This window comes from Camponotus vicinus, unplaced genomic scaffold (assembly GCF_025532165.1).
Source record: "Camponotus vicinus isolate PSW18456_S1 unplaced genomic scaffold, iyCamVici1.0 SCAF_14, whole genome shotgun sequence".
Classification (NCBI taxonomy): Eukaryota; Metazoa; Arthropoda; class Insecta; order Hymenoptera; family Formicidae; genus Camponotus; species Camponotus vicinus.
The window spans coordinates 588882-612890 of record NW_028141950.1 but is presented as its reverse complement, the minus strand read 5'-3'; the positions used below and the strand labels follow the sequence as shown (position 1 = coordinate 612890).

At 27.6% G+C, this 24009-nt stretch overlaps 5 protein-coding genes across 10 annotated transcripts; 1 reads left to right on the top strand and 4 right to left on the bottom strand.

The window, feature by feature from the left end:
• Positions 1-1707: 1707 nt before the first annotated feature.
• On the bottom strand, positions 1708-4316 carry LOC145965210 (putative defense protein 3). Of its 2 annotated transcripts, XM_083088602.1 has the most exons (4): positions 4032-4316; positions 3230-3454; positions 2449-2656; positions 1708-1998 (listed from the first exon to the last, which is right to left on the bottom strand). In XM_083088602.1, the coding sequence occupies exons 2-4, from the start codon at positions 3444-3446 to the stop codon at positions 1935-1937; spliced, it is 489 nt and encodes a 162-aa protein (XP_082944728.1). In that variant the 5' UTR covers positions 3447-3454; positions 4032-4316; the 3' UTR covers positions 1708-1934. The 2 variants fall into 2 exon arrangements, with proteins under 2 accessions (XP_082944728.1, XP_082944727.1); XM_083088601.1 differs by lacking the exon at positions 4032-4316 and having other exon boundaries at positions 3230-3539.
• Positions 4317-5388: 1072 nt separating this feature from the next.
• On the bottom strand, positions 5389-10482 carry LOC145965209 (palmitoyltransferase ZDHHC6). 3 transcript variants are annotated; one of them, XM_083088599.1, is made up of 8 exons: positions 9937-10481; positions 9541-9722; positions 9135-9219; positions 7644-7918; positions 7337-7549; positions 6777-6964; positions 5986-6645; positions 5389-5593 (listed from the first exon to the last, which is right to left on the bottom strand). In XM_083088599.1, the coding sequence occupies exons 1-7, from the start codon at positions 9989-9991 to the stop codon at positions 6501-6503; spliced, it is 1143 nt and encodes a 380-aa protein (XP_082944725.1). In that variant the 5' UTR covers positions 9992-10481; the 3' UTR covers positions 5389-5593; positions 5986-6500. The 3 variants fall into 3 exon arrangements, with proteins under 3 accessions (XP_082944725.1, XP_082944724.1, XP_082944726.1); XM_083088598.1 differs by having other exon boundaries at positions 5389-5585; XM_083088600.1 differs by lacking the exon at positions 5389-5593 and having other exon boundaries at positions 5734-6330; positions 6412-6645; positions 9937-10482.
• A 289-nt stretch (positions 10483-10771) lies between these two features.
• Torip (Torsin interacting protein) lies at positions 10772-13958 on the top strand. 2 transcript variants are annotated; one of them, XM_083087901.1, is made up of 3 exons: positions 10772-11000; positions 12111-12950; positions 13024-13958. In XM_083087901.1, the coding sequence occupies exons 1-3, from the start codon at positions 10989-10991 to the stop codon at positions 13300-13302; spliced, it is 1131 nt and encodes a 376-aa protein (XP_082944027.1). In that variant the 5' UTR covers positions 10772-10988; the 3' UTR covers positions 13303-13958. The 2 variants fall into 2 exon arrangements, with proteins under 2 accessions (XP_082944027.1, XP_082944028.1); XM_083087902.1 differs by lacking the exon at positions 10772-11000 and adding an exon at positions 11013-11265.
• Positions 12515-21294, bottom strand: Kap-alpha1 (karyopherin alpha1). Of its 2 annotated transcripts, none has more exons than XM_083087899.1 (8): positions 21135-21294; positions 19382-19591; positions 19091-19288; positions 18803-19023; positions 18259-18522; positions 17967-18171; positions 17552-17855; positions 12515-17463 (listed from the first exon to the last, which is right to left on the bottom strand). In XM_083087899.1, the coding sequence occupies exons 2-8, from the start codon at positions 19589-19591 to the stop codon at positions 17267-17269; spliced, it is 1599 nt and encodes a 532-aa protein (XP_082944025.1). In that variant the 5' UTR covers positions 21135-21294; the 3' UTR covers positions 12515-17266. The 2 variants fall into 2 exon arrangements, with proteins under 2 accessions (XP_082944025.1, XP_082944026.1); XM_083087900.1 differs by lacking the exon at positions 21135-21294 and adding an exon at positions 20771-21098.
• An 838-nt stretch (positions 21295-22132) lies between these two features.
• On the bottom strand, positions 22133-23855 carry Prx5 (Peroxiredoxin 5). Its single transcript, XM_083087903.1, has 4 exons — positions 23676-23855; positions 23083-23217; positions 22627-22758; positions 22133-22499 (listed from the first exon to the last, which is right to left on the bottom strand). Exons 1-4 carry the CDS (start codon positions 23778-23780, stop codon positions 22308-22310), a joined length of 564 nt encoding a protein of 187 aa, XP_082944029.1. The 5' UTR covers positions 23781-23855; the 3' UTR covers positions 22133-22307.
• Positions 23856-24009: the final 154 nt, after the last annotated feature.

Sequence of the window (24009 nt, the reverse complement as noted above, 5' to 3'; positions counted from 1 at the left end):
TTAGATTTTCTCTGCCTTGCGGAAAAAATAGATAATTAAATTCGTACGTGGATAGATTTATTCCGATATAAGGCAAAATTCTGTGTAATGCAATGTACATGATTATCAAAATATTTTTTAACATTTTTATATTTTTTAAAAATCCTGAACAAAAAAATTAAAAAGATCTCTAAGTGAATTTTTCATTTCGAGGATCAGGAATTTAATAACTGCATTGTGAATTTCATTCAATGTCTATTTCTGACGAGATACGGAATGCATTTAATCGAATTCATGACAGAGAGAGAGAGAGAGATAGAGGGAGAAAATTGTGAACCATTTTAAATGATTTAAACCAGTTTTTTTTTATAATAAATTGATGCATCAAAATCTACATTAATAAATTATATATAAGATATTAATTTTTTTATATCATATAAAATATTGAACAAATGTAAGTAAATATAAACAACATTATTAAAAAAAGAAAATAATAATTCTCGATTCACCAAGTAAAAGTATTCCAAAACTCGATATTTTTACAATAAGTCATATTTTCTCGAAACGATTTTAATTGAATGGTATATTATTTTAAAATATCAATTTTAAAAATATCCCATACATACATATCTCTAAATTTTATATCTTTTATATTTATATATGTTATATATAAAATATATAACATATATAAATATAAAAGATATAAAACAGATATAAAAAGGATATAAAAATATAAAAAAGAAAGGGGAAAAAAGTATAATTTTTATTTAAAAATATTTTATTTCTGCATATATAGAGAAGCTTCTTCTTAAAACTTTTCTGTATCTAAAAATTCTAGCTACGCCATACGAATATTAATGCTAATATTACAGTGTCATCATCGCAAATTTTGTATTGCAAATGTAGTCCGAAGCAGAATCCTCTCTACACATAATTAACTGCGTTTATAGCCATTGGTACGTGACGATATTGTGTATAATTACCATCACAATGGATAAGATAAGAGATGCTATAATTATAAGTACACAGCTTCCTCTCATATAGAACATTGTATTAAGTAATGTTGCATTAAAAGAAATCTAAACAATTTGAATTATAGATATCGGCAAATGCCGGATTATCATCAAGGAACCACATCATTAAAGATGATAACGTATGTAAAGGAGATAATCTGCATAATTAATTCACGTAAATGCACAAGACAATATATAGGAAGGTCACTAAAGTCTTATGTTAAAATAATTAAAATAATTAGATAGTTTGTAAGCTGCAAATGTTATTGAAAGAAATATTTGAATACGAGTTGTGTAAAAAGAACGCATTTGACATGCATTTTCAGGAATGTTTCATTTTTTTGTTAGTAACTTAGCGTTTTTTTATGTATTATCGTTATGTGTTATCGTTTATCTATTATCGTTATGTATTATCGTTATGTATTATCGTTTATCTATTATCGTTAGTAAGCGTTACTTAGCGTTTTTTATGTATTATTGTGCAATACTTGTAAAAAATTTACTTTTTAAAATACGGTGTAAAGAAATAAGTCATATAATTCATGATCACAGAAAAACTTCTTTCACTTGTTGAGAAATAAATCATATACAAAAGAAACTAAACATGTTCAATACATAAATGTCACATAATAATTTTTATTATAAAAAAGTTAATAATGATAAAAAGTCTCTTAATATAATTATTATCAAACGATAAACACACAATATATTTCTTTTAGCGGTAGTTTATTTGAAACATTTTCAATATATTACACTTTTGTGATTACACATAATGTAAAAAAATATAAAATCCATATAAAATATATATTGAACATATTGTACGTATACAAAGGTATGTAACAAAGAACTTTTGAATATAAGTATAAAGATGGAAATCTATCCTTTTGGGGAATGCACTTTGTCGCCATCTAAGAATGCTGATAGTATAATGCTGACGAATTATTATTGCGTTATCTCTGAAACAAGATCAGACCAGAACGTTGCATAGTCCTTCAATACAGTCCCACTGAAAACAATAACAAGATATTGTTGTAATAAATTTATTGAAATATTTTAATGTAACTATACATACATATATATTTTTTATCTGTAATCATCTAACTAAATTTGGACACATGTAATATAAATTACATATAAATTATTGAATTATATATTGTATTATATATTGTTCACAATTACCATGAAATAGAATTTGCTATGGTGAATATTACGGTGATTTTATATAATTCTTAAATAATAATTATTTCGATCACGTAAATATATATGCATTTGTGATAAATTATAACATATAGGAGTAATATTGTACTTAGAAAAAGAGGAAGTCGATAATTATTTAGAAAATATAAATCTTAAGAGACTATTGTGTGTGATGTAATTGCAATGATTCATTGCATGAAACACATGAATAATGCATTTCTTTTCTAGAATTCCCATTGTTCGAAAATATTACACTTACGTGAAGTAAACACTGCCACGTGCATTCGGCGGTGCATTCCAAATAAAAGTGGCCTGTTCTTTTTCACGTGGATCCGCATGTGTCACAGCACTGCATTCAGCATGTATTTTTGTATTGGGTGTTTGTTCCCATGATCCGATCCATTTGTTTGTATTAGAATCGCGTGCCTGTATGAAAAATCCCTGGAATGAGGCTCCTCTTATAGAAACTAAAAAATAAATGAGAAAAGTTTCAATAAAAATCGACACATTTATTCAAATGAAATTTAGTTTATCTTTTATCATCGATATATGTTCACATTTATAGCACATATTTTTTTGACACATTTAAATTTTGAACAAGTACGTTAATATCTCTCTATTCTAATATTGTCAAGATTTCTTATAAATCAAAATTTAAGAATAAATAATTAATTCTTAAAAAATGCATGTTATTGACTCTTGAATGTATCATCTCGAAAGCTATAAAATAATAGATTATTGCCTCTTTTCCATGATATTGATTATTTTTCTCATCCTTAAAAGTACTTTCAAATGAGAATCCACTCGACTTTTTATGCTATTTAAGATTTTAAAGTTACCCCTACTTCCTTGGTCTACAATTAAAAGTGCCACTTTAGTCAAAAAAAATAGCTCTTATAAAATTTTTCAAAATTTCAATCTTTTACCTATCTATCTACCTATCTCTATTCGTTCTAAAGTCAAGGTGTGCCCAGTTTTTTTTTTTTATTATCAAACTGTCCACTCTGATAAGATGAGTTCTGACATATTTATAGACTTACCTGTGATTTGGGAACCTGGTATATACTGCGATGATGAGGCCAATATTTTATAAGGACTCGTATTTAAAGACTGCGAACGAGCTTCGCCGTGATAAGGTTGATTAGGTCGTGGTTTTACGCAAGCATCCACCGGAGCACCGTCCGGAAAGCCATAAACGGAAATTGAAGAAAAGACGACGAATGCGAATAAAATGGTGATGTATTTGACGGGATGCATTTTTCTTGCTTCATTTCGATGATAAAAAAATATGTACATGTAATAAAATTTTATTAATAATATATAACGAACATGGTAATAGAAGAAACAAAATGAGATATATTCAAAGTAATTATGCGTATATATGCGTAATGTGTAATACTCTATATATATCATATTAAAAGTATGTACAGAAATAAAATCAAATACACACAATATATTGCATTTCATTAAAAAATAACACTTTTAATATTAAAATATAATAAATAAAAGAGAGAGAGAGAATTAAACTTTATAATATTTATTTGACACATATTTCTGATATTACTTTAATAAAAAAAAAATTAAATATATTTATGAATGGAAAATTATAATTGGTCAATATATAATTGATCACCTTCCAATGCTACCCGTAAAATTCAGTTTTGTTTCACTTTTATAACATTAATACAACTATCTTTATTGAAAAGATACTATTTAAGATAAGTAGTATGCGATATCGTAGATTTATTGAATTAATGATGCGAAAAATTTATTTTGCCATTTTTTTACATTAGCAATAATTTGAGTAACTTATAGATAATGGAATATATTATAAGAACTTACTTGAAACAGATTGTTATTACATATGAAAATCGTGCAAAGATAAAGAAAAGATATGCTCGTGATAGAGACGCATGTAAGAAACTACAGTGCACGATCACTTGCCGGTAAGTCAAATGGGGAGATCTCACCATAGAATTGCAAAACTGTACTCAATTCGCTTTTGCTAATTGATCACTTTCACTCGGTTCCTTCGTCAATATAACCGGTTCCGCCTTGTCCGTTTAGAAAAACATCTACAAGTTCTATTCTAACAAAAACTATGTTGTGTTTGTCGTTAAAAATGAATTACTTTTTATATGTCATAAAACACGTAATGTAATAATGTAATAATGTATAATAATTACATTATATTATTGACAAACATAAATTTTGATTACTTGTAAGAAAAATGTTAATGATAAGTTTTTATTTATTAAAATTACATAACTTTTTACCATAATTATTTTTATTTTGGAAACTAAATATTTAATAAAAAAACAATTCAAAAATTATATATAGAATGTTAATGTAAAAGTTGACGTATTATTGTAAACGTAAAACAATAAAAAGGATTTTATTTCTAATTTTAAAGGATTTTATTTCTACTTTTGACCGAATAAAAAATTCCTTATTGCGTTTCTTTTAACGATCAGTCATTCAAATATCATGAATTAAAGATTAAATATTTTAATAAAAATGCAGTGTAAAATATATTAATAATAGAATATTAGTAATAAAATAATTTCTTTATATGTAATATTTTTAAATTAAAACGTAATAATATTTCTCAATACATGTAATAATTCGATGATTTATAAATAAGTTTGTTATGCGATATTCATATTACAGCATATTATTGATATTACAGCACTAAATTGTTATCAATTGTTAATGAAATTTAAATCCTTATACAACTATATATAATATTTATCAGATAGTAAGCATAAACAATAAATTGAGTTATTACACATTACATTCCATATTTCGCGAGCTTAGTACAATCCTTTCACTATCGATCATCAAATATATGTTACGCGTAATGTCGTAAATTTCATCACCGTAACTTGCATCATATCAAGATAATACCCTTGATCTTTATATTTTCTTTTCTTTTATGATAATCATTAAATATTACAGAGGAAAAGGTGATAATGGATTTTTTTTGTTTTAGATGAAATACTCTTAATTTTTAAATGTAATTATTGCATCAATATCACTAATATGCAGTAATTGAATTAACACACAAATCTATCGCTTATTACATATTAAATAATTAGCAAAAACAATTCAGACTAAAAAAACATTTTTTAACATATTGCAAATATCTTGGTAAACGGAATAGTGATATGAGAGAGAAACAGATAAAAAATAGAAAGAATAAAAAAAAACAAATTATTGTTGTAAAATATAAAGAACAAAATATAGATTTACGTACAATATTTTAGAAACTTTAAATGTAGATAAATTATTGAATAAAAGTTCATAAGCTAATTACAGATTAACATACTGATGTGTGTTTGATGGTTTTTCGGAAGAAACAGCTGTATTGGCTAATATGCAACTTGGTCCCATCTTCTGTTTATCTTAAAAATATTATATATATATATATATATAAAAATGTAAATAATATATATTATATATATATATAAATAATATATTTTATATATATATATATATATATATATATATATATAATATATATTGCTCCAATAGTACAACGTCCGGATGCAATATATATAGATATAAAAAATATATTGAAATTTGAACAATAATAAGGATAATAAGAGAACGATGTATGTGACCAGGTTTCTTACTAAAGATTTTAATATATTGCACTTTGCTTAATAACATCTCTGATATAGAATACGTAGAATAAAGATAAAAAAATCTTATTAAAAATATAAAATGTGAACTTAAGCTACTAGTTCATGACTGAAATTCAATAATATAAGATATTCGCAAATGAATCACTCACGTGTAGATACGGTCCATCTTATTGTTGCTGCGCGTGATTTGACGCATGGCTATCGTAAATCTCTTAATCTCTTAATAATAGATTGTATTTTTTCCGCGTTTTTGTTACGTGAGTAGATTATATTTTATTTCTCTGTCATCAATGTCCGATACGATAATACTACTCGAAATTTGCTGTCTCAATATGATAAAAGATAAATGCTCGATTTTTATTTCATTTCTAGGCTACACTATATATCGATAAAATCCCAGAGTCTGTAAAATTGCTGTCGATAATATAATTATCGGTAATATGATAGTAATATGATTAATCAATATGATTAATAACGCTTGAGTATCTAAGATACTGGAACAGAAAAATTAAACTTAATTTAATGAAGATATACATATATCGAAATCTGTTGCGCAAACTCATGAGTGAATTTACTGTTGTATTGTTAGCATGTTGCTAGTATTTTGGTATCCAGTTGTTCAATTATCTTCAGGCGTATATAAATATTATTACGTAACTTTAGTTTAATTCTCCTTAAATAAGTTATTTGAATCATATAAATCGTTTTCTATTACTTCAATCACACAGGGACGTGGCAACCATCCTCTAATACGTTTCGATTCAACATTATTGTCTCCTTTTTGCTTTTTTTCTCCAAATAACCAATATCTGTAAAAAATTAAGACTGTTTTTATCACACAATAGATTTTATATACACATGTACATATGTGTATTCACATATAAATAAAAATAAATAATTTATCATCAAAAATACACAATATTAACAAATCAAAACATACTTTTTCCAACGCGTTACAACCACAATATCATCTATATCCAATTTGATACGAGGTTCATCAGTGCAAGGAGGATGACAGAATACACTACAACCATGCCTAATTGGAAATCTTGATCCTGAAGCAGTTTTTACAACTCTATATTTGCGCGCTCTTTTCCGTTTATCTAATTTTTGTGCGAGCTGCTCCCTCTACAAAGTGACATGATAAATAGTATAAATTACACAGTATATAATGTAATATTATAATTTATAGAGAGGACCTTATTAGTGCACATTTCGATAGCACAATAGTTCATGAACCTATGCTTAGAGATTTTCATTCATCAATTGATATCAAGAAATATTGTACCCAATTGAGACATGAACAATTAAGTGACATTCTATAGTGTAACATATAATTACAATGTTTTTTGTAAACTAATGGTATTGTGTAATGTATGTGCATGTATATGTGTTGGAAACTAATATATAATAATTTTATAAATTTTAGATATGTCATATATAATTGATAATTGTTATGTGAATTAAAAAAGGGCATTATTTTTTTGATAATAAAATCACCGTTATTGTATATTGATTACAGCCATTGATAACAGGCCATGTAATGCCATCACCGACTGGAGTGCAATCCAATGTAAAAACCTGACTAATATTGAAACGCCATCCTTTCGAATATGGATGTACATATTCAACGTCTGTATCATCTCGCCGGTATCGTGCCTTTTCCAAAATCCAATCTTCTATTTCCGTTCGATTTCTCACAATGGCTAACATCTATATAAACAATTTAAAGAATATATAAAAATTGAACATAATAAAATTTAAAAAAATGTGAACATACAGTGAGATTCCATGCAAGATTATTTACCTGAAAATACAGCAACATTCCTACTGCAAGTACAACACCAATTGATAAACCAATACTAAATACTACTAATATTAGTGTACAGACTGATGGTGGTGGGAATGGCAATGGTTTCAGAGATAATACAGTTGTAACCCAGGAAATTAATATAACAGTAGAGACGCAACAACCACCAACTGCACTTGCTAAAAATGCTGTAAAATGACCATGATTATAATGTCCAACGCATGTATTTATCCATGGACAATGATGGTCCATTTTCAACACACAACGATTACCTAAAAAATAAATAAGAAAAGAATTATTTAAAAAAAACAAAATTAATATGTAAAATAATATGTTATAATCCAAGAAACTCCAAATTTTTATTAAAAATAAATACATTTATCAGCGTTTTACCATTTGTACTAAAGTAATAACTGATTGGCAATCACATCACATATTATGTTGCAAAGTTGCATTTAGATTTTATTTGCACGAACCGAGCAAGAACATGACTCTGCATTTGTACTAAAGTAATAACTGATTGGCAATCACATCACATATTATGTTGCAAAGTTGCATTTAGATTTTATTTGCACGAACCGAGCAAGAACATGACTCTGCATTGTTATGTTTAAGCATGAACCTTCAAAATTCTGTTAAAGAAATGCAGATTATAATACTGAGTTTTATAATAGTGATAGACACACAATCGTTGATATAAAATTCTATATGCTATATTAGCATTTTGCAATGACAATACATTGATAAATATTCATATTATTTTTAGTAAAATATTTAAGAGTTTCTTGAGTTATAAAAGTATAATAATATTTTTAACACTGTGTATGTATTGCTCAATATATTACTTTGCTCAATATATTACTTTTTTCATCAATAAAATACATTTATAAATGAACACTACAATATACAAGAAATATCGAAAATTGTGATATAAACGAAATGGTGATTTCTGCAAAATATTTTTGAAAAAATCGATTTTAAAGATCTGTCTAGTATATCTGCAATTGATTTTGGAGTTTATGCATCAAATCTTATTGCATACAATAGCCAATAATGCATTTATATCATTAAATTACTAAAAATGTCACTTTTCTTGTTGTACAAAGTAGCTCAAATAAAAATGAATTGATAGTTTATAATTATTTCTAAATATAAACAGAAATAATTGCGTGTAATAAGATCTGTTGAACTGATTTTCGTCAAATCATTAATTATTCAAAAACAGATCTTCAGTCAATTTCTTCAAAAATATAACTTATATGAAAAAATTTTGTTTTATATTTTCAACTTGCATTTGCACGAGAAATCATCTCTATTTTGTTTATATCATAATTATTTAATATATTCTTCAATATAAAAAAAAAGGAATTATCCTTAAATTATCTATAGTTAAAGGATATCAATATCCTTAAATAATATTGTTACTAATAAGTAAAAATTTATAATTCTCTTTAAAATATTTAAAAAAAGTTTATATTATAATCTTACATTTTCTACAATGATGCGATCTTGGTGCCTTATATCCTTGACAGACAATACAAAATTGTAAGTATTGTTTATCTGTAACATTTTCCTAAAAGCAAATGACATTGATAAATAATAATAACAATGTAAAACAATTTATAATTTCTTTTAAGTGTTTTATTTTATGCTTTATTGCTTATTATAAAATTATGAATAAAATTTATAATTTTATAAGATATGATAAGAGGCTACTTTTAAGTAATAATATAATTTATCATTACTTAGCATGATGCAAATTTGTCATATGTTGTCAAGTAACAAATATAAGTTAGATCAGTGCAACAGATAACTTTAAATTTAAAAAATTCTATCTCTGGAAATAGAGAATTAAGGATAGAAGAGTTTTAAATAAAAATATATGATATATTACCGGCATCCATTTTAACTTAAGATATCCTGGTCCTTCAAAGATTGCGCTGATAAAATGAAATAAAGTTAATCCACTCAGAGTAAAAAACAGTAAGAAACTGGTGGCTGCTGGAATACTTTCTTGCGGTGACCACCATTGTTTACTACAATGTATCGTCATTAACGTAATTATCTTTATTATACCTGCAACACAAATTAATCTGATAAAAGTTGCAATCTTATCAAATATCTCCATTGTGAAAATTCACATATTTTACATAGTTAAGATCGATAACGTATAATTCCCAGGTATTAGCAAATGCAGCTGATAAATAAACTGTCAATTGCATCGCATCATCGATTAACCTCACAACGGTCAATTGACGTGACGAAAAGTCGGTTAATAAAGGTCACTTACCAAGAGCAGAGAGCGGTCCCCAATGACATATTTTCTTCAGAGGACTAAAGCACATGTTATCACCATAAAACTAGGCTGAAAAATATTTCGCGAATTCGACTCCTACACAACCGGCGTGCTATCAGTGAGTTTGATCGCGGTCTGTTTAAATCGGACTTTATTCTTAATTTTTTCTTCCTTTTCTATGTTTTGGTTGGTGCTCTTGGACAAAGTAAACTCCAATCTCATTGCCATAAACGGTTTTACTCGATTAAATCCTCGCTAGCGTCCTACATTATTATTTTGTTGTCACCGTACGTCTTTTTGACAGCACGCTTACGTTGCATCTGTATCTGTCATATCTGTCAACAGCGCGCGGAGGGGATGCATTGCGCATGCGCTCGACGCTGGCCGGAGCTGGCCGAAGCTGACCGAGCGTGCACAGTATATGTTTATATCTGTCACTGGGATTTCTGCTGATCATTGATATTTAAATATATTTCGGCTTGTATTAGCCTCTCTCTCGACATGCACTGTACTATTGTTCATTATGACGTACGACCACGGTCTTACATACAGGTCTGGAAACTCAGGCCTTTTTTAGTGGTGGGGGCGGACTTAGGCCGGTATTCATAGTCCGTTCTTATATTTAAGATCGTCTTAAGAACCCATTCAACCAATCAAATAGCTGCAATGCGGTCATTGATTGGTTGAATGGGTTCTTAAGACGATCTTAAATATAAGAACGGACTATGAATACCGGCCTTAGTGTGTCCGTTTTTCGACTAGAAGTCGCAATACGAGCGAGAGAGACAGAAATAGACGGCAGTAGTCGTTCTCTCTCTAACATACGTCTAGAAGCGACTTCTAGATCGCAGCGAACCTAGCAGGCAAACCGTGAACTCCCGAAAAACGGACACACTAAGTGAGACCTCCCCCACCACCGGAGTTTCCAGCCTGTATATAAGACCGTGCGTATGACACTCGTCCAGAAATCAGTGATACTTAATGGTTGATTCCATCCATGTCTGTCATTTTTACGTGACGATAAGTAATGAGCTTATTAATATGAAATGAATGACAAGGTATCATTTTGCGAAACATTAGTATTTTGTTTCGTTGACTTCCCTAAAATTTCCGTAATTTTATTAAACGATATCGAAGCAAAGAAAAATTTTGATCATGCATATTATGGTTACATTCGTAACGTTTTTGATGCCGTAACAGCTGTGAAAGCGTTATTTGATCATTCGAGACAAGGATTTCTTTATTTTGATTAGTTAATCAAAAGCTTTCAGCAACTTATAGTGTTAAGACGAACACAGTCTGTATAATAGGATGAATCAACAAGTAAGATTTTATTACGACTTTTATTTATAATTTATGTACAAATTGGACATTACTATGTTAAAAGCTAATAACTATGTTTCAATATAGTCTGAGAAGATTGATACACTTGTTCCATCTTGGCACAAATTTGAAGATTTCCTTCCGATAACAATCTAGCTCTTGATTAAATCATTCTTGAACAATTCTGTACAGCTATATTATATCAATGAATCCAAAGAAAGAGAGACTTCTCTTCTTTAGAGAGAATTTTTTTATGAAATTTTCTTACGATAATGTCAGATCTCATTCTGAATATTGAACTCGGGAATATTTATTATATTTATTTATTGAATTATATTCATTATTTGATTGAAACTACAAAGCATCATTATACAGCCTGAATCTAAGGCTTCTAATTTTTATTTCTTTAGGCCATTAAAGAAACATGTTTGAGGCAATTTCCAAATGATATAGGTGTACAGAATGCTGTCCAAGAACAGTTTAAAACTTAAAAGCTGGATTTTTACTGAGAAAGAATCTTCAAATTCATCCCAAGCTAGAATAAATACATCAATCTTCTTAAAGATTACCGTACCAAAAGAACCTTACTTTTTGACTCATCCTAATACTCTAAATTACAAATTGTAATTTCTCTTTCATTTTCCTTATTCATATGCCACTGGTATTATGTATGCGACATTCATCTTTAAAATACAATCAATTTGATAAATATGTAGCTAAACTATATATAGTAATTATACAAATCAAATTAATTGAGACATTTTATCTTAAGATTGTAATAACTATATTTATACAAACTATCTCTAGTCTACTTATAAAACAAATAATATATTATTATTTCATAGAGTCATAACTCAGCAGAATTTAAACCACCTATACCTAAAGCTCGAGGAAGTTATCAAACTAAAAAATCCGAAAAGAATTTTTCATATATGTATAATATTAATTCTCCCATATATATGGACACATTTAGAAAAGAAACATCAAATTTGTCTGAAAATAATATATTACTTAACAATGATAGCATTAATGATGAACAAATAAAAGAAAGTTCTGATGAGCATATTAAGGAGAATGAGGAGGAAATCCCTTTTCATTTGCAAAATGATATTTCTTTTGATAAATTCAAACATGAAAACAGCCCTCAACCATCTATAAGTAAACAAAATACAAAGACAAGTGAAAAGATAAATAAACAAGATACAAAGACAAGTGAAAAAATAAATAAACAAGATACAAGTAAACAAGATACAAAGATAAATAAAAATTTTATTTTATCTATCATTTTAATAGCAATAATAGCAATAGCAGCTTTTGCTCTCTGTTCTAAGATACAAACACAGCCAAATTCCAACTATGAAACTAATGCAGCCCATCCTATCTCACAATATAAATCCATTAAAGAAATTAAAGCAAAATTTTGTAATCAAGAATCAGATATTTGGAATGATATTTCATCTGCAATAAATGAAACAGAATCAAGAAATCCTAAGATACCTCAAATTATTTTATTATTTGCAAATGAAACAACCACAATGAATTGTTTAGCTACAGCCTTGGCAGATGTAAGCAGCATTGTTTTAGGTATAAACAATCCCGTACATTTAAATCCAGAAAATTTTGGAAATGATGCTGGCGAGATCATTGAAAAACTAAAACAATATTCTCGACTAAAAAATATTATGGTACGTATATATACATTTCAAGTATAATTTGCTTATTCTTTAGCTAGATTATATATAAATGATTTTGTTGCAGATAATTAGCAACATATTGAATATCAATGCAGAGGCGATAAAAGCCTTACATAATTTGTGTGACAAAGAAAACCCTTTAATTAGGGAAGTTCTTTACATTTTTACTATGCAAACTAACATTAATCAATCATCACAACATAAATTGAAGTTTGTAGAAGATCAGTTTTACCATAAATTGTCAAAAAATATTGATCGAGATACTTTAGGAGCACTTGTAACGCGGATTACAGATGCTGCAATTATATCGGTACAACCCGAGCCACACTTAAGATATTGTTAAGCTAAGTTGTAAAAATAATGTTCTAAAGGCACTTAGTAATAATATAATTCTGCAATTAATAAGATTACATATAGCAACAATGTTTAATAAAATATGAATTGATATTTATTTAAAAGATGTATAATATATTTAATATGTTGCAACATAAGGCTCCTAAATTGTTACTACAGCTGTGTTAGATTAAGATTATCAGAATGGAGAAATTCAAGAATTTTCTTAAATTTATTTTTTCTGAATCATAAAAAATGAGTTTTTTTGGCACTTATATTTTTTATTAATTAAATTCTATAACTTATTCCGCACAAGAATTAATTATTTATTTTTTTCTTTAATGTCTTAAAATAACTACAACATCGAATTGGGAGCCTTAATGTTTTTTGCATCTGTAAGAAACTACATAACTGGCAGTCGTGATCAAGTTTCTTTCTCATTGTAAATTAAAGAAATATAAAATTTAGCTGTATTAATTTTATTTTATTTTATTATGCCAATATTACATGAAATAAATTTTATTTTCAATGAATCTTTCTAATCGTAATTTCATACTTCTATGTATTTTCGAAAAATATGATACTGTTGTGTATCTAATGATTTAATGTATATTTTCAAATAATATATTTTATTTAGCTTTAAAATAAAATACACAATTAGGATTATTTTATGTGTATATTTCGATTTTCGTAATGTGTCAGTCGGCAGTCTGTACAGTATTTGAATAATGTCTAATATCATACTTATTGCCAATTTAGCTTTTTTTTTATTGTAATTATAATTTAGTAAGTAAAATTATTTGCGCGAGATAGTTATATGATAATTGCAAAATGTTATTGTTAACATAAAAAAATTACTATTATTATAATTAATATATGGAAATAACAAAAACTTTTTTTATAAATTGTGTGATTTATATATTTATAATAAATAACATATATAAACAAGTATTTATTAGCTCCTATTAACTTGCAAATTTATTCAAAAAATGGACAAATATTTAGTACACACAATACGTTGAATGTGTAAAAGAATGAATACGTATAAGTATAAATATTTTCATGTATAGGTTTGACTGTCGTGATTTTTGTCGAATTTTTTATATTTGTATAAAAGATTGTTAATCTTCTGTGTTTTCATAAATTTCAGAAACACCAAATTCATGAAATATTTTTCTCGAAAGTTATTCTTTTAAAAACTGATGTAAAAATAAATTTAAAAAAACAATCTCCTTAACAATGTTTATTTATATACAGGGTGTCCTAGACCACCCGTACACCCCTTTTCTTTCAAAAACTAAGCATTTTAGAGAAAAATGTTTCAGATAAAAGTTGTTTGGTTTCGAGGGGGCCAGATGGTACCATTGGTTTGGGTTAAGATGGTACCATTGGTTTGACCTTGAAGAGTCATGTGAAGGTCACTTCAATTTTTTTAAATGGAATACCCTATATATTTTTGCACATTCTTGTAGCTCATCTCGAGAGCTTTCCAAAACACTATAATTAAGTTAGTTTTCATTAAGTACTTTCCGAGTTATGAGGCTTGAAATAATTTCTTAATTTTACGTAAATCATAAAATATCTTGTAAAATATTCATTTTTCGATTATCTTATCTTAATACTTTTATGTACAAAATAATAAGAGGAATCAATTGGTGTAAAAGAAACACAGTTATTTTTAAGAAAAAATATGTAATTGTTAATTACAAATTTCATATTTTTTCTTCGAAACAACTATATATTTTCTTTACACCAATTGATTCCTCTCATTATTTTGTACATAAAAGTATTAAGGTAAGATAATCGAAACATGAATATTTTACAAGATATTTTATGATTTACGTAAAATTAAGAAATTATTTCAAGCCTCATAACTCGGAAAGTACTTAATAAAAACTAACTTAATTATAGTGTTTTGGAAAGCTCTCGAGATGAGCTACAAGAATGTGCAAAAATATATAGGGTATTCCATTTAAAAAAATTGAAGTGACCTTCACGTGACCTTCAAATGACTCTTCAAGGTCAAACCAATGGTACCATCTTATGGCCCCCTCGAAACCAAACAACTTTTGTCTGAAACATTTTTTTCTAAAATGATTAGTTTTTGAAAGAAAAGAGGTGTACGGGTGGTCTAGGACACCCTGTATATTTTCATTGATAAAATTTATCAACTTATAATATATAAAATCCTTTGGGAAAATAAAATTTATTCATAATGTTCATTTTTTGACTAGCGCTTTTTTCAATTTTCTTTAAACAATAAAATATATTTTTAAATAAAATCAATTAGTGAATTAAATTTAGATAAATTTATTTGATTCAATCTACATGTATTTTAAATGATAGGATATAAAAGTATTTGTTTTATTAACATATCAAAATTTGTTTTAAAATAATTTTTTTAATTATAAAAAGTTTTCTGTAAATTTTAGTACACATTTCACAATGTAATGTAAAAGACTGTTGATTCAAGTGATTAAAAATATCAAAAAGACTAGTCCTTATATGTTTCATCAAGCAATAGTTTTGCAGAATTTTTTTTCTCACATTTTAATTAGAATTTTAATTAGAAATGACATGCATAATATATGTTAATGATAATTTTTTTACTATGTTTACATACTATTTTGTAAGTAATTTCATAAATTGGCAATAAGTATCTAATAGTTGCATAATCGGTCAAAATGATAAATTAGCAGTTTCAATTATTGAATTATAGTACAGTCATTTTCTGTCGTAATTCAAATCGGTAACTAAACGTCGAAATGGTATATATAATTTATATAATATAAGTATAGTATCGTCAAACCTAAATAATAAATATGTTTTATATATATATACAGTCATAGACTTTTCATACAGAATGTCCAAAATCTAATAATGTGCTGTACAAATCCAATGTTATTTGTTTTTATCACCTTTATATCATATACAAAAAGGATTGAAAAATATGTAATGTTTTTAAAATATTTAATTGTGAAACTATATAATAAAAAAAATTATTTATTCAATTATTTAACTTCTGCAGATTTATAATTAAGACAATCCAATTGATTGTGATACTGAACAAAAACATTAATTTATACATTAACTGGAAGTCATTTTCTCTTTTGCATGATTATTAATACAAAAAAAACCAAAGCATTGTATTGTATGTACCTTGATACAAATCATTATATAAAATATAAGAAACATTTTAATTAATTTTAAAGTATATGCATATTGCATTAATGGGCAGATACGTCTATTATTTTACCTCTTAAGGGCACTCTGTATAGAATAGCCTTAAAATTACGAGATACGTATTTACAGTAAAAAAGTTTAATTGGTCATGTTTCTATCTAGTATAATAAGATGAGTACCGCGTTGCGTAATGTTGTCCGTGTTGGCTATATAGTCGCGTACTTCAGTCATTCAGTTAGTATCTCGCAGAATATAATGCTAGTTTTATTTTTTTCGTAATTGTGTGTCAGTCAAAAGTCGGACGAGATATGAATCTGCCTCGATAATTGTCTCCATTTTGTCTTCACTTCTACTCTTAAGCACTAAACGTTTATGCCTCGTAAACTGAACGTCTCATACACTAAATACATGCAGGTATGAGTCTATAAGTGTTCCTATACAAATTGTTTCAAAGTTTTAATGCAAACATTGTCACAATTTGACATAGGTAAAAACAGGTTTAAAAACAATAGATTTTAGATCATAACATACACAGCGCATTAGTTTATCCAGAATGACAAAAAAATCATTAAAAAAAATTCAGATTTTACTGTTTTTTAATTCAATGAAAAAAAATAGATAATTTTGAGTTATTCCATTAGTATTTTTGATACAAATAAATTGAAGTTATATGGGCAAATATGTAAAATCATATTTTATGTCAATGTATCGATTTTAGAGATACTATAAACCCCATAGAACAAATAACACTTAATGAAATAAGATTATATTTAGAATTTAAATATAATTGATTAAAATTCAAAGCCTTGCACTGGTAATTGGGAAGAATCTGGTGCAGTAAATTGATATTCCTGTCCTTGTGAATCGATAGAGGGCACAAGTCTTGTATCTTCTTCTTCAGATCCGAAGAATCGTTCGATAATATCAAAGGCCTTTTGATAAATATCCATATTTTGGTGAGATTGCAAGAATTCTATTTTATCTAGGCCTAAGAAACATTAGAAAAAAGATGTTAATAAATTAAGCGAGATATTTATTTATTATACATAAAATCTCTTTCTATTAATACTCTTTACCATAACATTCTTCGATAAGAACTGCATAAGGATTAAGACCATTATGCATAGGTGCATCTTTTTCTCCCAAACGCAAAATATTTTCTAATCCATTTAACGCGACCTGAACAATTTTGGCATCCATAACGGTAAGTAGATCGCATAATGGTGGAATACATCCCTGCATTGCGAGATATCGAATTTGATCGGCTGTTCCACCGCTAGTAGCATTTGTAATTGCCCATGCTGCTTCTTTACGTGTTTTAAATTCAGCTTTACTCAAAATTTCAATTAAAACCGGAAAGATATTGGTATCGATCACTGCCTAAAATAATATTTACATGAAGAGATTATATTTATATTTTTTACAAAAAGATTAATAACATATAAACAAGTTATATACTATTATGTCTGAAATGTACAACATTTAACATACTTGTATTTGCTGTGGATTGCCGGCAGTGATATTAGAGACTGTCCAACAAGCTTCTTTACGAATACTTTCTCTTGGTGAACTTAAAAGATGCAATAGACATGGTAATGCTGAACAATTTAATACAACTTGAGTTTGCACATCATCTCCAGTAACTATATTTCCTACAGCACGAAGAGCTGCGCTTATTACGTTATTCTGTTCATGCCTGAAAATAAGTAGTTTTTTATTAGTAGTATAATTAATTGAAATTAATTTTGTACATAATGTGCATTTTATATAAATTCTAACATACATGAGAAGTTCTACGAGGCGCCTGCAAACACCGGCATCAATAACGGCTTGTATCTTATCATTTGGACCATCGCTCAAATAAGAAAGCGCCCAACAAGCATCAGCGAGTACATCATAATCAGTATGATTAAGAAGATGTGCTAACACCGGTAGACATGGCGCGACTTTTGCGAAAGCCGGTGCTGGATTTTTGCCCCGACATAAATTTGATAATGCCCATACCGCATTGCGGGTCATAGAGAGACGCGTTGCTTTCGATAGTACTCTAAAAAAAAAAAATGATGTGATGTATCTTAAAATATGATTTTTTGCACAAGGTGTAAGTGCTAATTTCCTTCAAAATATACATAAATATATATTATTTTTATATTACAATTGCTTTTGATTAACTAACAATTTTCACTTCTAATATTATAAAGCTATTGTCTAGGTTCTATCATAGTGTCTTTTTATTTTCTGTCACTTTTGCACTAAATTTTTATGCACTGTGTATGATATTAACTGATAATAATTTACATGAAAATCATAAAGATAAGGAAACATACTGTAACAGTGGAGTGAGGATACCGTTGGCTAATACATGATCTCTACATTCGGGACTATCCCCTGCAATATTGCCCAATGCCCAAACAGCTTGTTCTTGAACATCTTCATATTCAGAACCAAGTAAAGAAATGAAAGTAGGAACAGCTCCTGCATCTATTACAATACGTGTTTGCTGAGACGTACCACTTGCTATATTTGTCAAAGCCCATGCTGCTTCAAACTAACAATTAATATTATCATTTATATATGCCTTTCCTGTTGTATTTATTTTAGTTTAGTATTCTAACCTGTAGAGTGCAATTTGTATTATTTTTAAGAAATTGAACAAATTGTGGCACAATTCCCGTTTGTATCACTTCATCTATAGGAGGATTTGGCTCTCTTGATAATAATTTTCTAAATTTCTGTGTTGCATTCAATTGATCTTGTATGTTAGGACTATATAATGCATCTACCATTTCAGATGTTATAATACCAGGGGATTGCTGAAATAGAAATTTTTTATATTAAAAATTATATCACGACATAGATTATTATGTATTTACAAGTAAAATACAATATAATGATGATTATTTTACCGATTGTGCTGTAGGAAGTGAATATTCATCTGTAGTTGTAACATTATCTTCATCCGCAACAATGTTAGGGACATTGCGACGTTTTGATAACTGCTGCTCACGTTTTTGCTTTCTTAATTGAACCCCTTCCTCTTCTCTGCGTCTTCGTAATTCTTGTGAATCTAATCCTACATTTTTATAACGATGTTTATGTGTAGGTCCAGTTGACATCTAAAAATGTGAATAACAAACTCAATATTATTTATAATATTAAAAATGTCTTTCCTTTTATTAAACTAGAATATAATATAAAGAAAAACTACAATTTATAGGTTTAAAATAGTACAATCCCAATTAATTTTCAAAATATATATTATAAAAATATACAAAAAATAATTTATAATATTCTAATTATCATAGTTTTATTGTCACAAGTTATAAATGTAGAAGTCATTTTCATATAGCATTAAACCTCATACAGCACTAAAAATAAAGTTTTCTGAAAAATATCCACTTATAAAAAGATTGAGAGAAATTATCCATCTATTTATGTATCTACTTATTCTTATATATATAAAATACATCAAAATAAATATTATATCAACACTTTAAGTTACTTTAATATTTGCTTTTATCATATTAAAAAATTGCTTTTAATCTATATTATTTTAAATTTATTATTTTACACATACTTATATTTTAACTTATACACATAAAATTTGAGAAAAAATTTATATTTTAGGAATCTATATCTTTTTAAAAATGTGCAGAGTTCTTCTAAAAAGTTACATTTTTGAAGTTGTAATAATTTTCTGCCATCAATATTGAAAAAAATAATATTATATCAAAAATCTCTGTAAAAATATTATCTGCAAATCTTCTTTTCTCTCAATAATAGAAAGATAGAAAATATGTAATATTAAAATAATATAGTATTTTCAATTTTTGATACTAATACATTTCATAACTCAACAAAAAATATAATAGTTGTTACAGAAGAATTTGTACAATCTTACTATAGAGATTGCTACTTTGTTCTCTCAGTATTCGTAAAGAAAGAATTTTGCATTTTCCCAAAGCATTTTATATGTTGAACATAATATTCAGAAATTGTTTAGAAGAAAAAGGAAGCCACATTTCGCGCGCTTTCTTTCTCCTCGTCATTTCAAAATATCTTTAATTACACGTGTCCATGAATGCACATTTTGTAACTAATATATATATTTTATGTTTCTCATATGCACATGTGTATGTGTGTGTACATATATAGAGATACAGGAATGCACTTGTCATATAAAGACGTGCACACGCAAGAATGCAAAAATTATAAAAAAATATAAACAAGATGTTTCGTGAAGGAAAAAAAAAAAGAATTTCAGAAAGAAGGAAAACAGTTCAAGCTTCTAATACCAAGCAGTCCTTTCCTCATTACCCTATGTCACTTTCAGATTTCAACTAGCATGGAACCTGACAATGGGTTCCGCATGAGGGTTAGGAGTTAATCAGCAGGATCGTCGGGAAAATTTGTCGAGGCTGCGAAGATATTATCTCGTACGCGCGACCGCACCAAGATGGACGATCGCGTGTCGGTGCCATCGCGACCACCGATTTTCACGACACGATCAGCCACTTGGACATTTTGGCACTCGCACGACCGTGGACTGTGACATTGGGCCTGGAATCCCGCCTACTCCCTTGGACGCGTCGCGCGTACATCGCGTTGCGTATCCACGAGCGCGAATCGCTAATGTAATCGTCGCACGTTTATACTTACGGCTGTGAAATCAGATTCGAGCCGATGGATCAGTCGTAAAAGATCATAAAATTTAACGCAAACCCAGACGCCGCCGCCGCAGCTTTTTTTCCACCACAAACTATGCGCTACATAATAACGATGGCTGGGATAAGAAAATCTCACCTCGCGACGTTAGCGATGCGCAAAGAATCATGGGTTTCCAGCCATTGTATGCGATGCTCCGATTGGCTCGCATAATTTGATCGCGCGTTATACTCTTGCATATAGGATCGTGTTCATTGGACGGTATTTATAGTCAGTTCTCAAGACAATGCTTCGAATCATCTTAATGAAGACCGCCTCACTTAAAGCTCGTATCAGACGTATTTTAAAATTGAAGAGATTGAACATTAAAAAATGCAACTTGATTGATCGAAACAAAAAACTAAAATTTCTTTGTTCTGATTGAGCATAAATTTCAATTTCTTTAATAATCTTGAAAATATAATATAAATAGTTTGATACAAAGTTTAAAAAAAATTGTTTTAAAGCCTCTAACATACACTATATAGGTAAAATATATTTTACTAGTTATTTGTTTTCATTGAAAATAAATAAAAAACTGATAAAATATAGATAAAATATACTTTTATATTTATTAATAAAAGATAAAAATTTTCAGTATATATTTTACCTTTACATTATTCAATATCACTGAATGCAAATGACCTAAAGGAAATTTCTTTCAACATATTCTACAAGAAAACAATTTTATATCATCTTTTATCTTTAATGTCGTAATTCAATCATAATCAGGAAATAGCTTTTTAATAAGAAAAATCTATTTTTGTTACCAAAATATAGACGTTTTCATTAATTACAGAGAAAATGCAAATTATGTAAAAGATTTTGAAATAAATATTACTTTTACTTTTGTTTAAACATTTATATTATGCAACTACTTTTATAAAGTTTCTTAATTTTTCATGTCTAGTAAGTTGTACTATTATATAATAAAATTAGAAATGCATTTTAGGTACATTGCAAATTAATGACAAATAATAATTTAATGATAAATTATAAAAGATTCAAACAAAAAATAACACAATAGTTTCCTCATTATAAAGAAGCAGTAATTGAGATATTAATAATATAAATATTAAAGAATCAGGAAAAGTAAAAAGAATTAAAAGAAAAAAAAAATAACATCCTTTAAACTTTTATGCGATCTGCCAGAGAGCAGGCTAAACCAGTATTATCTGGTTCAACATTGAGTTCCTTCACTATCCCATTATCAACAACCATGGAATAACGTTTGCTGCGTTTACCTCCTAAAACCTGTAGATCCACACTAAGATCTACAGCATCTGTAAAATCTCCTTTAGGATCAGCTAACATTCGTACCTGACAATAGAAATAATTTCTTTAAAAAAACAGACGGAGAAAGAAAGAAAATTAAAAGATTAATTATTATAATGTAATAATTAAATTATAATTTTCTTCATTTAATAAATTTTAGAAGTAAACACACCTTTCCTGTAGCATTATGTTCCTTTCCCCAAGCTGCCATAACAAATGGATCATTAACGCTAATACAAAAGATTTCAGAAATTCCCTTGGATTTTAAATCATCAGCTTTTGTAACATAACCAGGAAGATGAGTCTGAAAATTCAGGTTAATAAGTAATAAATTATACAACATACCAGAAAAAATTAATATATGTATCAGTCGAAAAGCTTATTATTTTATCGTGTATATATGTGTGCAATTCATATTTTATAATATATATATAAATTTTATAAACTTTTTGAGATAAATTCTATATATTTTATAAATTCTATATATTTGATATATTTAATTGAAGTTAAAAATATAGAGAAATAATTTATATTTTTATTATTATATATTAAAATAGTGGTACATATATTATGGTTTTTTAGTTATTAAAAAAAAATATCCAATTCATTTTTAGAAATAATTTCTTACTTTTGAACAGCCAGGTGTGAATGCACCCGGTACACCAAATATAATGATTTTTTTCCCAGCTGCAGCCTGTGCTAGATTCACTTTATCCGCTGGTGTATTCTCGAAGAGATCCACGCTGGGCAATTTATCTCCAACCTTAAAAGTTATATATGTATAAAATCAAATATTTTATATGTATATTCATGTATATATATAAAATAAAATATTTTATAATCATACATATGTATAATTTCGTTTTTTCAGATAAGAGATGTCATATTTTCCATTGATTTTTGGTGATATTAGATTGATAATAATATTTATCTATCTTATTTAAGTTTTATTAATTTAAATTTGAGAAACTATTAAAAAACATCTATATTTTAAAATAAAATTTATACGTCATATATACTATGTTACTATTAAGTACACAATTTGCTACTTTTTTCAATTTACATCATGGATTGCAATTATTGCTGATGATGATGTAATAGACAAGTAATCAGAATTAATTGAAGAAAAGTTCTACACATTGTTATATACATTGTTACGCCAAGAAAACTCATGTATATAGTAGATATTTTGTCTATTAAAATAATTAAATCGATACTCACAGCGATAACCATTTTTGATAACGATACGTGAAAGCTTCGTGCAAAACAATTGAATGTTGACCGTTGTCCGTTAACGGAAAGAATGCGATTTATTAGCTGATTCATGTATGCACAAAAACTGCTAAATGCACCTCGGTACGTCTCGTGCTGACGTCTCTTCCGGTCACAGAGTTATATATATTAGGTAGATTGCTAGCTTTTATACATAAAGGTGCAAATTCACGAGACACTTATGCAACATTGAATATGATCATATCTAGGAAAAGTATTTGAATTCTGGTGCATTTTATGTAGTTTTTTTAAAAAAAATATTCGAAAAAAAAGAGACGAAGCC

Coding starts and splice junctions, on each gene's coding strand:
- LOC145965210 (XM_083088601.1), bottom strand. CDS start 3,485: ATGTACATATTTTTTTATCATCGAAATGAAGCAAGAAAAATGCATCCC. Junction 2,657..3,229: donor ACCAGGTTCCCAAATCACAG/GTAAGTCTATAA, acceptor TTTATTTTTTAG/TTTCTATAAGAGGAGCCTCA. Junction 1,999..2,448: donor CGTGGCAGTGTTTACTTCAC/GTAAGTGTAATA, acceptor TATTGTTTTCAG/TGGGACTGTATTGAAGGACT.
- LOC145965209 (XM_083088600.1), bottom strand. CDS start 9,991: ATGTGCTTTAGTCCTCTGAAGAAAATATGTCATTGGGGACCGCTCTCT. Junction 7,550..7,643: donor GAATGTTGCTGTATTTTCAG/GTAAATAATCTT, acceptor TTGTTTATATAG/ATGTTAGCCATTGTGAGAAA. Junction 6,646..6,776: donor GTTGTAACGCGTTGGAAAAA/GTATGTTTTGAT, acceptor AATTTTTTACAG/ATATTGGTTATTTGGAGAAA.
- Torip (XM_083087901.1), top strand. Junction 12,951..13,023: donor CTCGACTAAAAAATATTATG/GTACGTATATAT, acceptor ATTTTGTTGCAG/ATAATTAGCAACATATTGAA.
- Kap-alpha1 (XM_083087899.1), bottom strand. CDS start 19,591: ATGTCAACTGGACCTACACATAAACATCGTTATAAAAATGTAGGATTA. Junction 19,289..19,381: donor CACTTCCTACAGCACAATCG/GTAAAATAATCA, acceptor TTTCTATTTCAG/CAATCCCCTGGTATTATAAC. Junction 18,172..18,258: donor CGCCTCGTAGAACTTCTCAT/GTATGTTAGAAT, acceptor ACTTATTTTCAG/GCATGAACAGAATAACGTAA.
- Prx5 (XM_083087903.1), bottom strand. CDS start 23,780: ATGAATCAGCTAATAAATCGCATTCTTTCCGTTAACGGACAACGGTCA. Junction 23,218..23,675: donor TATCAAAAATGGTTATCGCT/GTGAGTATCGAT, acceptor ATAACTTTTAAG/GTTGGAGATAAATTGCCCAG. Junction 22,500..22,626: donor AACATAATGCTACAGGAAAG/GTGTGTTTACTT, acceptor TTCTATTGTCAG/GTACGAATGTTAGCTGATCC.